Source organism: Vipera berus, assembly GCF_964194415.1.
Source record: "Vipera berus genome assembly, chromosome: 7".
Classification (NCBI taxonomy): Eukaryota; Metazoa; Chordata; class Lepidosauria; order Squamata; family Viperidae; genus Vipera; species Vipera berus.
Window position 1 is genome coordinate 61,042,055 of NC_138209.1, and position 14,305 is coordinate 61,056,359.

Sequence of the window (14,305 nt, forward strand, 5' to 3'; positions counted from 1 at the left end):
CCTGCCCCCTTCTTCCTTCAGGTTCTCGGGAAAGACTTTTATACTTCTCTCTCTCTCTTTCTCTCTCTCTCTCTTTCTTTCTCTCACTCTCACCCCCACCCCCACCCTCAAAAGACTGAATTGGGAGATTTGGCGAACTAAACAAAGCAAGCCTAGCTGCCAGGAGTGGTCTAAGAAAAAAGCCACAGGCTGATTGTGACAATGAGGGGACTGTGCACTGTGGCGTCTCCCCCTCTTCCAGAATCTCAATCCTTGATGTTTTCCAGGTAAGATGAATGGCCCCCATCTATCAGCATTTCCAGCCCCCAGGGCAGCTGAAGAGATCCTCTTGTCATAAAGTGCAGATGGGAACCAGGCTGGGGGCGGAGGGCAGGAGCTTTCATTGATCGTGCAGCTTTTTTGACAAGACTGAGACTTTTGCATAACTAGATCAACATTCCATTTAGAAACACTGAATTTACCATGTTGCGTTGAATTTCCTAGCTAGCAGTGTCAGCACACATGAATAGATGATGGTAAATATTAGATTTTCCCATATATCACTATGAAAGCTTAAGATAAGTTTCTTCTTAGACTAAGCAACAAGTTTCAACCCATGCGCATTAATGTACGCCTTGAACATTTTATCAGGAACTGCAAAAAATGTGGAGTTACAAAATAGCATAGAAAGATTCAGATCCTATACCTATAAATAGTCTAGCAAATCCATGGGTATCTTATTGTTAAGGACTTCTTTAAGATTGTACTTATTGGAAGTTATCCATACCTTTAATTATATATTTATAAGTTAGCAAGTCTGCTTTTGGTTTTGTAGTAAAAACTGGTTGTCTTGAATATCATGAAAAGGGACCCATGTCTAGTTTTCACGTCACCTACGTATAATGATTTTACTTAATAAATAATAACTTCAAAATTAAGACAGGAGACTTAAATATTCTTAGTAAAGAATAAATATCAGCCACATACATTTTCAAGTAAATTCCTCTGAAATTAATTTTATGTATTATATCGTAATTTTTTATTACTGTTTTAATATATTTATTTGGAAATTAAATCCCAATGAGTCCAACAATACTTTCTCTCCAGTAAACATGAACTGGGTTTCTGCCAAGGTTTATAAAAATTTTCCTCAAATGATTTCAAATGATGAGCTCATAAATCATAATGAAAGATTTGCATCAGAAGCTCACTTATTATTATTTTGGCATACCTGACATACATCTTTGTCAATGATCAAATAATTGATTTAATCAGCACTTTCATTGCAAAAACAAATGATTTAGGTAGGTAATTTTGTTGTTAAATAACCAACAAATAATGAAAAATCCTATAAAAACTCAGATAACAGCAATCAACCGATGGAACAGCTTGCCTTCTGAAGTTGTGGGTGCTCCATCACTGGAGGCTTTCAAAAAGAGAATGGACAACCATTTGTCTGAAATGACATAGGGTCTCCTGCTTGAGCAGGGGGGTGGACTAGAACACCTCCAAGGTCCCTTCCAACTCGATTATTCAATGTTCTATATTCTAAAACTTTTCAAATAAAGAGCCACTTTATTTTGCTTCACAGGAACTGCCCACTTGCCTGTCTACCAATCAAAACAGATTTGGTGTGTGGGATGGCCCAACTTGCTATACTAAAAAGAGACCAAAGCAGAATAAATCAGGAGCAGCTCATACAGCAAGGAAAAAAAAACATGAAAAACCCAATGTATGAAATAGCATCCCTGTTACTGGAAAAGTTACTTCTGCTTGCCAACCTTAAAGTTCTGCAAACAGGTTCCATGGAAGAGGAGAAGAAGAAAAAAAACCATGCATGTTGTTATGACTCTTCCTATTTCAGACCAGGAGATTTGCTAGAAGTGCCCCGCACTCTCTTCATTCATTTTGGCATTTATTTGGGAGATAACCAAGTAGCACATCTTATGCCAGACATTCTGCCTGCTTTCACTAATGATGTGAAGTTGATCCAGAAAGTAGTGACTAATAAGAGACTTATCTTGGGGGTCATCACAAAAATGGCAAGGATCCGTGTGGACACAGTGGAGGATTTTGCTTATGGAGGCTCCATCCTGGTGAACAGTATGGATACATTTTTCAAAAATTGTATCCTTTGTAATGATGAAGTGGTCCACAGAGCAAAAAGGCTGGTGGGCACAACGGAATACAGTTTACTCTGGAACAACTGTGAACATTTTGTGACCTTCTGCAGATATGGCTCTCCAGTCAGCTTCCAGACAACCAAGGTAAACTATCATTGTCCAAATATCCTCTGACAAGTGGGGCTATATCTTTGTTTTGAGTTATGATGTACTAGAAGGTGGAAGAACAAGAGTTTATGTTTATAAACATTACAATATACATTTAAAAAGCATTTTTCCTAGATATTTTTGTTTAAAATAGAGGTTTCTCTAGGATTTTGGAGTGGGTGGATGTGGGGGAAAGGGGAACTTTTTAAAAAAAGTTCTCTTGTAGTAACCGATATGTACCTAGACTGGCTTAAAATGGATCATGTTTTACACTACCTATTAGATTCAAGTCCCAGTTTTCTTTGCTTATCTAAGGGACTAATATATGGATAGTCACAAATGATGTAAAAAGTAGACAGAACTGAGTTGATGCTGCCAAGGAAGCACAGTGATACTGGTGCAACTTTAATCCTTCAATGTCCTTATATGAATGCAGACCCAGGAAAAGAGTTATTCTGTTCATGGTGTCTTAATAGGAGTATCTTCTGCTGAAGTGTAATTCACTTATGACTTCACAACTGGAAGAGCAAATAACGCAAAACTGCTATTACTTTTGTAAGAGATAATTATCTCTATTTATAGTTTAGTAACATATTATACCTCTCCCTGAATATTGGCAATTCATTGCTTTAAACATTCTGGTCTCCTCCCTTCTCTTAGAATTAGATTAAAGATTTGTTTGTTTATTATGAGATTTATTTGCTGCCCACTTCGTGTCAAAATTTATTGCAAGGGGCAAACCATTTCAGAAGAGATAAGTTTAAGAATCTTAATGGTATGTAGGATTTTTTGTTTTAGAAGGCAACAGATCTGATCCTTGTTAAATGGAAGGGTGCTTCTAAAATAGCAAATTCTAGCTGTGAATCTACATTTGAATCTAACCTAGCTTTGTTAAAACTCATATTTTAATTAGCTTCCTTAATATTAATTCCTTAAGTCTGAGGTAGGTTTTAATATTGCAAAAAGTTTAAAAGTCCACCTTTTCTACAAAAATAAATTTAAGGGTTTGTTCATTTATTTTCTGACTGTGCCACAATTATTCATATATGATGTCTCTAAACACAATGTGCAAGTAAAATTCCATTGAGGAGAATGCTTTATTAAAATATTAAGAGCAAAACCAAACTCTCCCCACATTGTAACCCAAAATGAAGGAAAAGAATGGTTGTGCAGGGATGTGGCAGGAAATTTTTTGAAAGGAAATAAGTCCTATATTTAAGTCATAAGCAAATAATTTATTTTAATGGAGGTAATGTTTCTGTGAAGGTAATTAGAACAGAACACATTCACATCTCTGAAGGATCACTTAAAATATTAAATTTGAGCAAAATGCTATTAAAGACATTTAGATTTGCCATGTTTCTATGAATTTAATGGGAATTAATACTTAGACTCTTCATATAAAACATCTAAATACAGTTTTAGCAAGTTTACAATAAATTGTTTAAAATGGAGAAAACTCAGTTTCTCAATCACCAGAGATGATGTGAGTAGAAATAGATAACAGTAACTTTTATAACTAAAAGGCAGAACTAAGAGTTTTTCCTGTCCCAAGAAAACACCTACTGTACAGTCTTATACTCTTAACTTTTCGAAGAAATAGTTGCTTTTACATTGGTTACATTTTGAAATTAAAAAGGAAGGAGGCATGGGAAAGCACCACCCCGTGTTTTCTGACTGGTAAACTAGCAAAAGCCCACAGGTATGCAGATGATACAGACAAATGAGAATACAATGCCAGGAATAACTGGAAAGGTAGGCTGATTTGGGAAGCCAGAATCCCAGAACTAAGATAAGTATTGACAGTTGAGATGGCAACCCTCTGGGAAGGCAACATCTCTTCTGCCCTGCATTCAAAAGACCAAAACTTTGGGTAAGGAAACAAGAAATTATTATCTATTGTCCCTAAGGACAAAGAAAATACAAGAGAAGTTCTCTTTCAACTTTTCATATTAAAAACTAAATCCATACCTTGTTTTGGGAAAACAAGCATACAAGGAAACATACATTGCCACTGAGCCTTGAGAGCCAAAATGCCCTTCCAATATTCAAATAGCAGAAGCAAGACCCAAGTTAAACACTAACATGATGCCATGACCTCCAATGTAAATTTGCAACTACCAAAATTTTAGACATCTGAAAATATAGCTGCTGGAAAGGAAGATACTAGCCAATGAGAGTTGGGAAAAATGAGCAAAAACTCACATTAAAACTAAAAGAAAGGTTTCTACCATTCCATTTCCAAGGGGAAAAAAATTAGACTACAGTTCACATAACCTCTTATCATTAATTATGTTGGCTAGAACTGATAGGAAAAGCTTACAGTGCACACATTGTTTCAATGTGTAAATTCCACAGGTTTATGCATATTCAAATACTTGCATGGAACTCGTACTAAACAAATCATAAAACAAATATCATAATTTTCCTCCCATGCAAGGGAAGGAACATGTTTAAATTTTATTCTAAAGTCTTGTACTATCTTTGCAGTTCTGTGAAACCATGAAGATGATCATTCGAGACCAGAGAAGCATACTTGTTTCGGCACTGCTGGGATTGATTTCTATACTTTATTTGGGTCTGGGACCTTCTACTACTCTTCCTACTATCATCATTCCATTTATGCTGTGGATGGCTGGTTAATGAATCCACCTGCTCTACCATTTATTGGCTACTAGATGACCCATGGCCCATTGAGTCCTCTTTTCAGAGATATTTCCTTATCTAAACTAAGAAACAGAATGATCGGGGATGGGCAAAAAAGCAGTAGGAGCAAAAGCAACTTCTGGCTTCCCGATTGACTTTGCTTGTGGGAAGCCGGCAGAAAGTATCAGAAACCACAATCACATGACCTCAGATGACCACAGTGACACTGCAAGAGCCACAAGTTTATGAATACAACTGAAGAGCCTTAACATTTCAATTCCATGGGACTAATGGATTTTCTACACCTTGCTGAAATTAGCATATCTGAAGTAGTTGCTTCAAAAACAGTTGCTTCAAAACTGATTGCTCTATGATGCAACATTTTGGTCAATTGTAGGTTACAAATAGACAAGACAGAAGAGTTTTAGTAGTATATTGGCATTCTATTGTAAATACAATGTATCATGTATTAATGAAAACTCAAACTAATAATATTACACAGTGAAGAAAATGTGGAATGATTAGTATGCAGCATATAGAAAACAGTGAACAAGCAATAACTTGTGAAAACTGGGTTTTGTGAAAAACTTTCCAAGCAATTTCAGGGATGACCATATTAGATTTATTCCCAAGCAAATGTGTCTAATCTGCAGTTTTACACTCAGCAGTACATTTTGGCAAAGTTAATGATGGTGACCTCCCAAGTAAATTTGCATAATTTCAAAGTGAATAATTAAAATTATCAGTGACATTCTCTTAGATATAGGAATGTTTTAGTATTCAGATTGTACAAAGCAATGTACAGTTTGCTTAATAACTGCTATTCTGCTTTGCATCTTTTTCCAATTTCCCTAAGTTTACATTCACTAACTGTATTTTAATTTAAATGACATAACTGCATTTCAACATCCTGCTTGGACTTGAGATAACAAAATATTTGCACCAGAATTATCTTTGCTGTTGCCTGCTAATGAAATCCAATATAAATCAATCCAATGGACTTCTGTAATCTCAAGATAAGTGACAAGCAAACTAGTGAGAAAAACATATGCAACTATCTATTTTTGGAATATTTTTCACACTATAGACAAATAATTTTCAGTCATGGAAAAGGACTCACAGACAATTATTGTGCCTTTGTTAGAGCTTCCATTAAATAAGACAAAAAAGCTTATCTGAGATTCAGGGATTCTGTTAAAAAGACATCAGGTTATTAATTACTTCCTGAAATAAACCCTAGCTTGATAAGATCAGATACCTTGTGGAAAATTGTGAAAGCATTGCTGTTGTTTGTTGTTTAGAATACTACGGCACATTTCCTCTGAATTTGCAAGTTGCATATTTGCCATCATGACAACAAGCATTAATCTACGTCCAATTAACATTCATATAGTTAGCTTGCACATGTACTAATGTATTATCTCACATTTACAATTTCTTTTGCTCCCTGTCTTTAGACATTTCTTAAGTGTATTGGGACATCAGAAATGTACTAATTTAATGATATCCTATAAAATAGAGGTATTTTACATTTCAGTAAAATGGGTTAATTTCCATGCTATGTTGTACAATTTCTTTGCAACCCATTATTAAATGTCTTTATGGTACAAAGGAAAACAAACAAGCATATGATTTTTTTTAAATTTTAACATGATAAGATTATGTAATTTTTTTGCCTTCTCTTAATCTTACTTCATTGGGCTGCTGACATGCAGCATTTTTACACAATTCCTGTCATCTATGAAAGTGCTGGTAACTGCCTAAATAATTATAATAAATCACCTGCTTTGCTGATAATCAAAGAAATGGAATGGCAGGTAGTATGTGACATACATTTACACCCATTGCTCCTGTGGAAACTGAGTGAAGTTCCTGCTTTGTGACTGTGGTCTCAGATCCAACATACAAATAACAATAACACCATAGGTTGCACTATGAGTTGCTTGATATAGGTAAAGCTACTTAGAACAGGGCTTTTCAAGCTTTTCACCCATTGTACCACTTTTAGGATATGGCAACATCCAAGTACCACCAGTCGCCTAGTGTCAAAAATGTGATGACCAAAAAAAAGGAAAAAAAATGATGAAGTACAGGTAGTCCTCAACTTAAAACAGTTCGCTTAGTGACTGTTCGAAGTTACAATAGCACTGAAAAAAGTGCCCCCCAAGCCAGAGCCGAGCAAGACACCTGCCTGCCCACCCGGCGGCGCTCTTCCTGTCCAAGGTTTTCATTGTTTTGAGCATTTCTGTTGAGGACTGGCAGCAGGGGTGGGATGGGGTGGTTTTTTATTTTTATTCCCACCGTCTGCTGGGTGGTTGCAGCAGGTTTTGGTCACTTCACATGACCCTAGCACACTGTGACCGTCATAAATATGAATCAGTTGCCAAGCATCTGAATGTAAATCACAAGACCCTGGAGATGCTGCAACATTCCAGCTGATCGGCGCTTCTTCTGGGCTCAGCAGAAGCACCAGGATCAGCGCTGAGCTCCAGCTTGAGCCTGACACTGATCCTGGCACTTCTGCTGAGCCCTGACAGCCCTTCAGCTCCAGCCATCTCTCGCTCAGGCTTGTGCGGTGCTGCCACCAGTTCAGCTCATTCCCCTCCCTCGCTACCACTTCTCTAGGATGGTCGTGTACCACTTGAAAGGTGCCAATGTAACACAGGTGGTACCCGTACCACTGATTGAAACGCCCTGACATAGAACTATCACAAGTGAAATGTTTCTTGATTGTATAATTAATGCATACCCCACAGATAGAAGTCCATCCAAACAGCTAATTGTCCAAAGATATCCTCAGATTCCTAATGATAACTGTCAGTGTATAATGAAAAATGCATGGCAACCTATTTCTGAGTGTTTGTTTCCAAAAGAGCAGCTACTTTACAAATATAGTGCTTAGCCATCTTCATGAAATGTATGCATTAGAAGTTCAGAAAGTGTGTATGTTTATAAATTTTACAGTGCAATGTTTTCCCTAAAGTGTAAGCTACATCATAACCATGTTGTATTTTAAACTTGCACAAATACCTATTTGAACATGAGACCAATGTGTTAATATTTTTAAAAAGTGCTTCATGAGAATTTAGTGAGGAATTGTTGGGGTGTTTGCAACTCTGCTGCCTGTACCAACCTATGTTTTTGGAGGACATTTTAAATATACAATTCTAACAACTTCTACTTGTATGTTGCTCTTTTTACATGGTTGAGGGGTGGGGTTGGGGGGGGAGAGTCTGGAATGGAATACTTGGAAAACCATACAGGAAATAGGAGTGCAAAACTGCAGGGTTTGTGTAATGGATATAGTTTTAAATTGATTGATTATATCTGAAAGATACCATGCTAGTTGCCCTCTTGCATATTATTCTCTTTCCTTCTTTACCCTACAATTGCAAACCACCTATGGGAGAAGTTGCAGTTTGGACAAGCTGAAAATAGTAGCAGTGGGCAGCCCGGCCAAGTTATGCTAACAGACAAGAGACTCCTTTTCCCTAGTGAAATTGTTGAAAAATTAATTTAGAAGAATTTATGAAATAAACAGAAAATGTTGGCAAAGATTGTGGGTATTAACAAACTCAATAGAAACAAGGGTGAGGAAAAAGGCTGCTATTCTTGAATATAAAGGAAAGTAGTAGCTCCTTTGTTTCCCAGATTCTATAAGCCTGTCATCTTCCAAATAAGATACTAAATGGCCTCCATCAATAATCTTGGCAGCCCTTGGTGGAATAGATCTGCTTGGGTCCCAAAATATACAATCCTCCAACTGTGGGAGAGGCAAAGGGAGGAAGAGACATGTGTGTAGATCTGACAAAGGTGATTTTTTTGTAAAATAAATTGCTCATTTGCATAATGTAAATCAATGCAAACTTTAGTCATGCTGTCCCAGATGATGGAATTAAGAGTAATCATTTGGGATAAATTTGTAAGCCGAAGTAAAATCAAAATAGTCATAAAGGAAACTCAGATGGTTTTATAGGGATATTTTTCTTCCTTCTTCAACACACATTAATTACAGGATATAGTCCTTAATATTACCACTCATGTTCTTGATTTATAAAAAAAAATACATTCTGTGATTTTAATGCTAACAATTTAAATTAGGTACTAGTTAGTCAGCCATGACATATATATGTAGTCCTCAACTAGTGACCACAATTGTAAGTTATTAATTTTTTGGTGATTTTTATGATTGTCAGTAAATGAATCATCATAATTATTAAGTGAACCCTCTGGTCATTAAGTGAATTTAGCTTCTTCAATGGGTGTTTTTTTGCTGGAAATGGGCAAAAAAGATTGTAAATCACAAGCAAGTTGCCAAGTGCCTGAATTGTGATCACTTAACCATGAAGTTGGTAAGATGGTTGTAAGTGTGAGTACAGATCTTTAATTACTGTTTCTGAGGCCATTGTCATTAAACAAATGGTGATTAAGTCAAAGACTACCTGTGATTTTAAAAGGTAAAAGGTATATATACTGAAATCAGTAAGCTTCTATTAGGGGCAAAGCTAGTTCCAAAAGCTCTTCAAAACTTTTTTGAAAACTTGATTTCACTTCCTAGATAGCAAATATTTCAAAGGCAAAATTAAGACAAACATTTCTCTTGTTTTTTTTCTAATCCTGAAATTATTCCAGTGTCTTCATCATTTTTATTAATCAAAGGGAAACATTTCTCTAATATGGGAGTGTTACCTTTTCATAGGGTACAATGTTATGTTGTAGTGGGTTGCATAACCACAGAACTTATACTAACCAAATACTTCACTATCAAAGCAAAACATCAATCGATAGGAGAGGTACATAAGAAACATTATTCAGATGAGCTTAACTCATCCGAATAGCTCAGAATTTATGTAGGAAAAAAGTAAGTGAAACAGCCATATAACCCACCTACCACAACGAACAATTTAATCAAAAATTGCCTTCCCACATCTGTAGGACCTGAAATGACATAAGCCAGAGGTCCCCAGTCTTTTGGGCACCAGGGACCGGTTCCGTGGAGACAGGTTTTTCCACAGACTGGAGAGAGCGTGGTTTTGTATGCTGCCTGTATGGGGCTTTGCTTGTTTGTGCAGACTGGTTGCTGGCATGCCACGGCCCAGTACCAGTCCGTGGAGCGGGGGTTGGGGACTTCTGACATAAGCAAACCAGGTCATTTTAGAAGGTATTCAAGGGGGGTAAAGAATTAGAACTGCAACTATCTGGCACAGTGGACAATGGGGTCACATTTTCATAGATGCAATATCTGGCATGACAGAAAGTAGCAACTTCATTGCTACAGCATTGGGAATGCTGACCTAACACTCTGAAAGAATGGAATGTCCCTTGAGCTATAGGATTTCAAAAGGAGTCAGAAAGCATGGAAAGACAAACTAAAAAACCTGCATTTTGGAGAGGGATGGGGACAATAGTCAATAGACATCACCAGCAGTGCTTTTTTTCTTAAAAAAAAGTAAATAAATAAAGTGCTGGAACTCTCATCTTGTTAATCTTTTATTTATATATTTATTTATTTCTTAATTGGCTTATACTCTTTGGTTGCACTGTGGCCTGTTTCCAACTCCGCTACTTACTGAGAGAAAGTTGGTGAAATCGCTTCCCGGGGGCACAAAAGGAGGAAAGATTGCCGAGAAGTGTGCTTACCTATATACTGGCATTGTGAAGATTCTGGATTTCCCTCTCAGCCTTCCTATCCTAGGAAGATCCAGCAGAGATTGACCAAAAAGTTCATCTCGGGGCTGAATTCCCATGAAGTGAAAAGGAGAGAGCTTGCAACTTCTGGTTGTACTTATCCACGTTTCTGCACACTGAAATAGTCAGCCACTTATACAAATACAGAGCCTATCATGCTTTTATATTTACTGTATATGGAACAGATACATTACCTGAAAATTTAGGGGAGAAAAAATTGTGTATATATGTATTTTGGTTCTCACTTTAGAAGCATTTGGCATGTCTGCATTGCCAATTGTACTGTCAATTATATACCTATAAATACATCACTCATGACATAATTTTTGGAATGTGTAAAAAAAATTGAACCAGCCCAGAAACTCATTTCCCATTGTTTGTATATATATATAGAAATAGATTTGGAAAGAGCAAGGACTTCGATTAAATGGAAATGTTGCTAAGCATAGAACTGTTGAATTAATTTGCAGCTGTTTCTTCTGTTTTCTTTTTATGTGCTTATGTATTTACATTGCACTTTAAAATCAGCTAAATTGAATAGGAATAAGATTGTGACTGAAAGAATGCTAATTCTGAAATATAGTAAATATCTTTAACAAGTAATGTTAAATTTAGCTTTAGTGTAATTTGCTTGCTTACTGTAGCTAAAACTGGAAATTATATTTCTAAAGCATTAGTATGGATCATTGAAAAGAACAAAGATTTAATATTTATGATTCAAAAATATAAACGTGTGAGAAACATGTTTTTAAAGACCTTTGCAGCTTGTTCTCATATATACCCTGCCAAAGGAATAACTAAAATTATGAAATTTAGAATCTACCAAGCTTCCCTCCCATGGACAGAAGACAATCCATGGGAAATGTGAATCAGTAATCCATAAGCATGGTAGGCTCTGTATTTGTACAAGTGGCTGACTATTTCAGTGTGCAGAAACGTGGATAACTACAACCAGAAGTTGCAAGGCCTCTCCTTTTCACTTCATGGGAATGAACTTTTTGGTCAATCTCTGCTGGATCTTCCTAGGATAGGAAGACTGAGAGGGAAATCCAGAATCTTCACAATGCCAGTATACAGGTAAGAGCACTTCTCGGCAATCTTTCCTCCTTTTGTGCCCCCGGGAAGCGATTTCACCAACATTCTCTCAGTAAGTAGTGGAGTTGCAAACAGGGCACAGTGCAACCAAAGAGTATAAGCCAATTAAGAAAAAGTTATTCAAATATTTCCCTTCTCCTTTTCTGCTTCGAGTGGTACGCCTGCTTTGGGGGGGAAAGCGGAGGCATCTATTTCTCGCTTCTCCTGATGCGAGAGCGGGGCTGCCTTTCCAAGTCAAGGCCCCTCATGGGAGAGGGTGCTGAAAAGGCAAATAATTCCAGAAAAGAACAGGTGGGGTTGCTATAGCAATGACCTCCTCATTGGAATTCACGGCAGCCGCCACCATCACGGACCCCGAGAGGGTGCCAAGGCCATGCTCTGACAGCCCAGCGGGTTGACATTGCTGTGGGCTGAATGCTAAGGTCGAAACTGACATTTAGCCATGCAAGGTTAGGGATTCCTCTTTTTCCCCCCAGCACTCATTTGCTGGCCGGGTCTTTTGGTGCACTTTTAAAAGCCAATAGGTTTTCAAAAGTCAATAGAGGGAGTAGCACAGCTTGTGCAAAAGGTTTTTTTTCTGGTGCAAAAAGAGGTGCCGGAATGCCGTTCTGAGCGTTCTAAGAGAAAAAAAAGCCCTGGGCATCAGGAAAAATAACACATAGCATGTGAAAATACAAAACAAAAATGGAATTTTAATTATTATTTAATTGTTTTAGTGCTGGATACAGCACCCAAATAGCCTCAGCTACACTGAATGAGTTTTATCAGAGTGATGCTTGTGGTCATTTGGTCTGTCAACCTAACTCAGCCTGGGAAAGCAGAAGCAAGATTACACTCATGTAAGAAAGAAATATTTACAATTTTGTAGCAATGATCCAAAACTTTATGGTCCAAGGAGAAACTCTTCAAGAAAGTCTGAACCACTACCTCTTTCAAGGTGGTAGACATAACTTCCTTACACGAACAGACTTTAACACAGCGTTCCCCAACCTTTGTGGCCTGGCAACCTGGCTAGAAGGGGGGAAGACGGGAACTGGGCTGTATGAGCAGCGGGCTGGCACACAGACACGTGTGTGCAGCTCAGTTTGCACAAGTTGAGCTGCGCACACATGTTCACATGCACCAGCCTGCTGCTTGCTACTTACGCAGTCTGGTTCTGAATAGGACACAGTCTGGTAGTGGGCTGCAGTCCAGGGGTTGGGGACCCCAGCTTTAACATTCCCTGTACTGCCATATAGATAGTAAAAAACACACTGCTCAAGACCACAGGTTACTAGCCTAAGATTCACCAATATATCAGCTATTTCTTCAGATTGCAAAAAGTGAAACTAAGTCCATGCACACTGATTAAAATTTAGTAGGAACTATTAAAATATTAATACATTCTAATATGAAGTACAAGAATTTTGTCATTTAATTTGACATGAAGACCAGCATTTTTTTCTTCAAAATACATTACAAATTTCTCTGGGTGGTCGAATGAATAGTAAGCTGATTCCATAGTAAAATTAGTTCTGAACAGCCCAGCAAGCAATAATTAGCATCCTTTTCATATTGCTATTTTTCTGAGGATTTGTTCTCCTTCCCCATGGCCTTGTCAGAAGATCATCTTTAAAAAGTCCATTTATCACCATTTTGCTGTTGCATCAGACAGTCCAGGAAAAGGAAAGCTGAAGCAAACCTATCTTTGTGTCTTATTCACCAACTTATGTGTATTTCTTTGATAACAAACTGATAATAGGTAAGACCCAAATACAGAAGGGAATCTTTATTTAACTGCTCAGGCAGAAGCAAATTGGGGAATTGGCCTTGCTGTGCCAGGAATTCAGAAACAAAACAAAATCCCAAAACCCTCTAACACCTCCTGGGCAAGTCCCTTATAATAACACCCTGAAATTCTTTTGCACAGTTACTTGCATACCAGACTGACTGAGATGGGCAGGAGAATGGCTACTCCCACCCAACTTAGGATCAACAAATAAGAAAAAAGAGAATATTTTTTTTTCAGTTTCTCTTTCATTTTCCAATTTTACTGTACATTGCAGTGGAATCCATAAGTTAGAAAACAGGATGTGAGTATCAAAGTTTGCCAATTGCTGTAGTGTGCATTATTTCCTTGTTTTTATTTTCTTGAAATACTTATGAGTCTTTCTACTGTTTTCACTAAAGAAGTTAATTTCTTTTTCCTCCCTAATGAATGTTGTCTAAGAACATGTTCCTTGAATGAGCATTAACTATTCTACACATCAAGGCACACAGAAACAAAGCAAGTCTCATGGTAAGCTTCTACTCTGCAGAGTACAGTATTGATTACTATATGACTTATCCACAAAATACCTTCGTCCTCAGTAATCATTTCAAATAAATTACTGCAGCATTTTGAAGTATTTTGAAGTATTACTGCAGGATTTTGAAGTATTTTTCTCCTGAATGGATTTTGCCTGTAGCATTCCTTTACTTATGGCTGGACTAGAACAGGGTTTTTCAACCTTTTCACTGATTGTACCACTTTAAGGATACGGCAATACTTCCTACTGAAATACTAATAAGCTTATGTTAATTGAAATTATTTTTCATTTTAAATATTGTATTGGTTTTTTTCCTGTTTTTTGCACTACAAATAAGAT

The 14,305-nt window shown here is 37.2% G+C and overlaps 1 protein-coding gene across 2 annotated transcripts in view; it reads left to right on the plus strand.

Annotated features, from left to right (window-relative positions):
- Nucleotides 1-201: 201 nt before the first annotated feature.
- The window catches only part of RBM46 (RNA binding motif protein 46), a gene marked incomplete at both ends in the record, with an annotated part of 57,232 nt that continues 43,128 nt past the window's right edge, over nt 202-14,305 (plus strand). The window contains 3 exons of one of the 2 annotated variants that reach the window (XM_081333247.1): nt 202-266; nt 1,571-2,246; nt 4,740-4,892. In XM_081333247.1, coding sequence (XP_081189373.1) covers nt 202-266; nt 1,571-2,246; nt 4,740-4,892 — 894 coding nt within the window. Of the gene's footprint in view, nt 267-1,570; nt 2,247-4,739; nt 4,893-14,305 lie in introns of those variants that run through there. The other variant, XM_081333246.1, reaches the window with a different exon arrangement.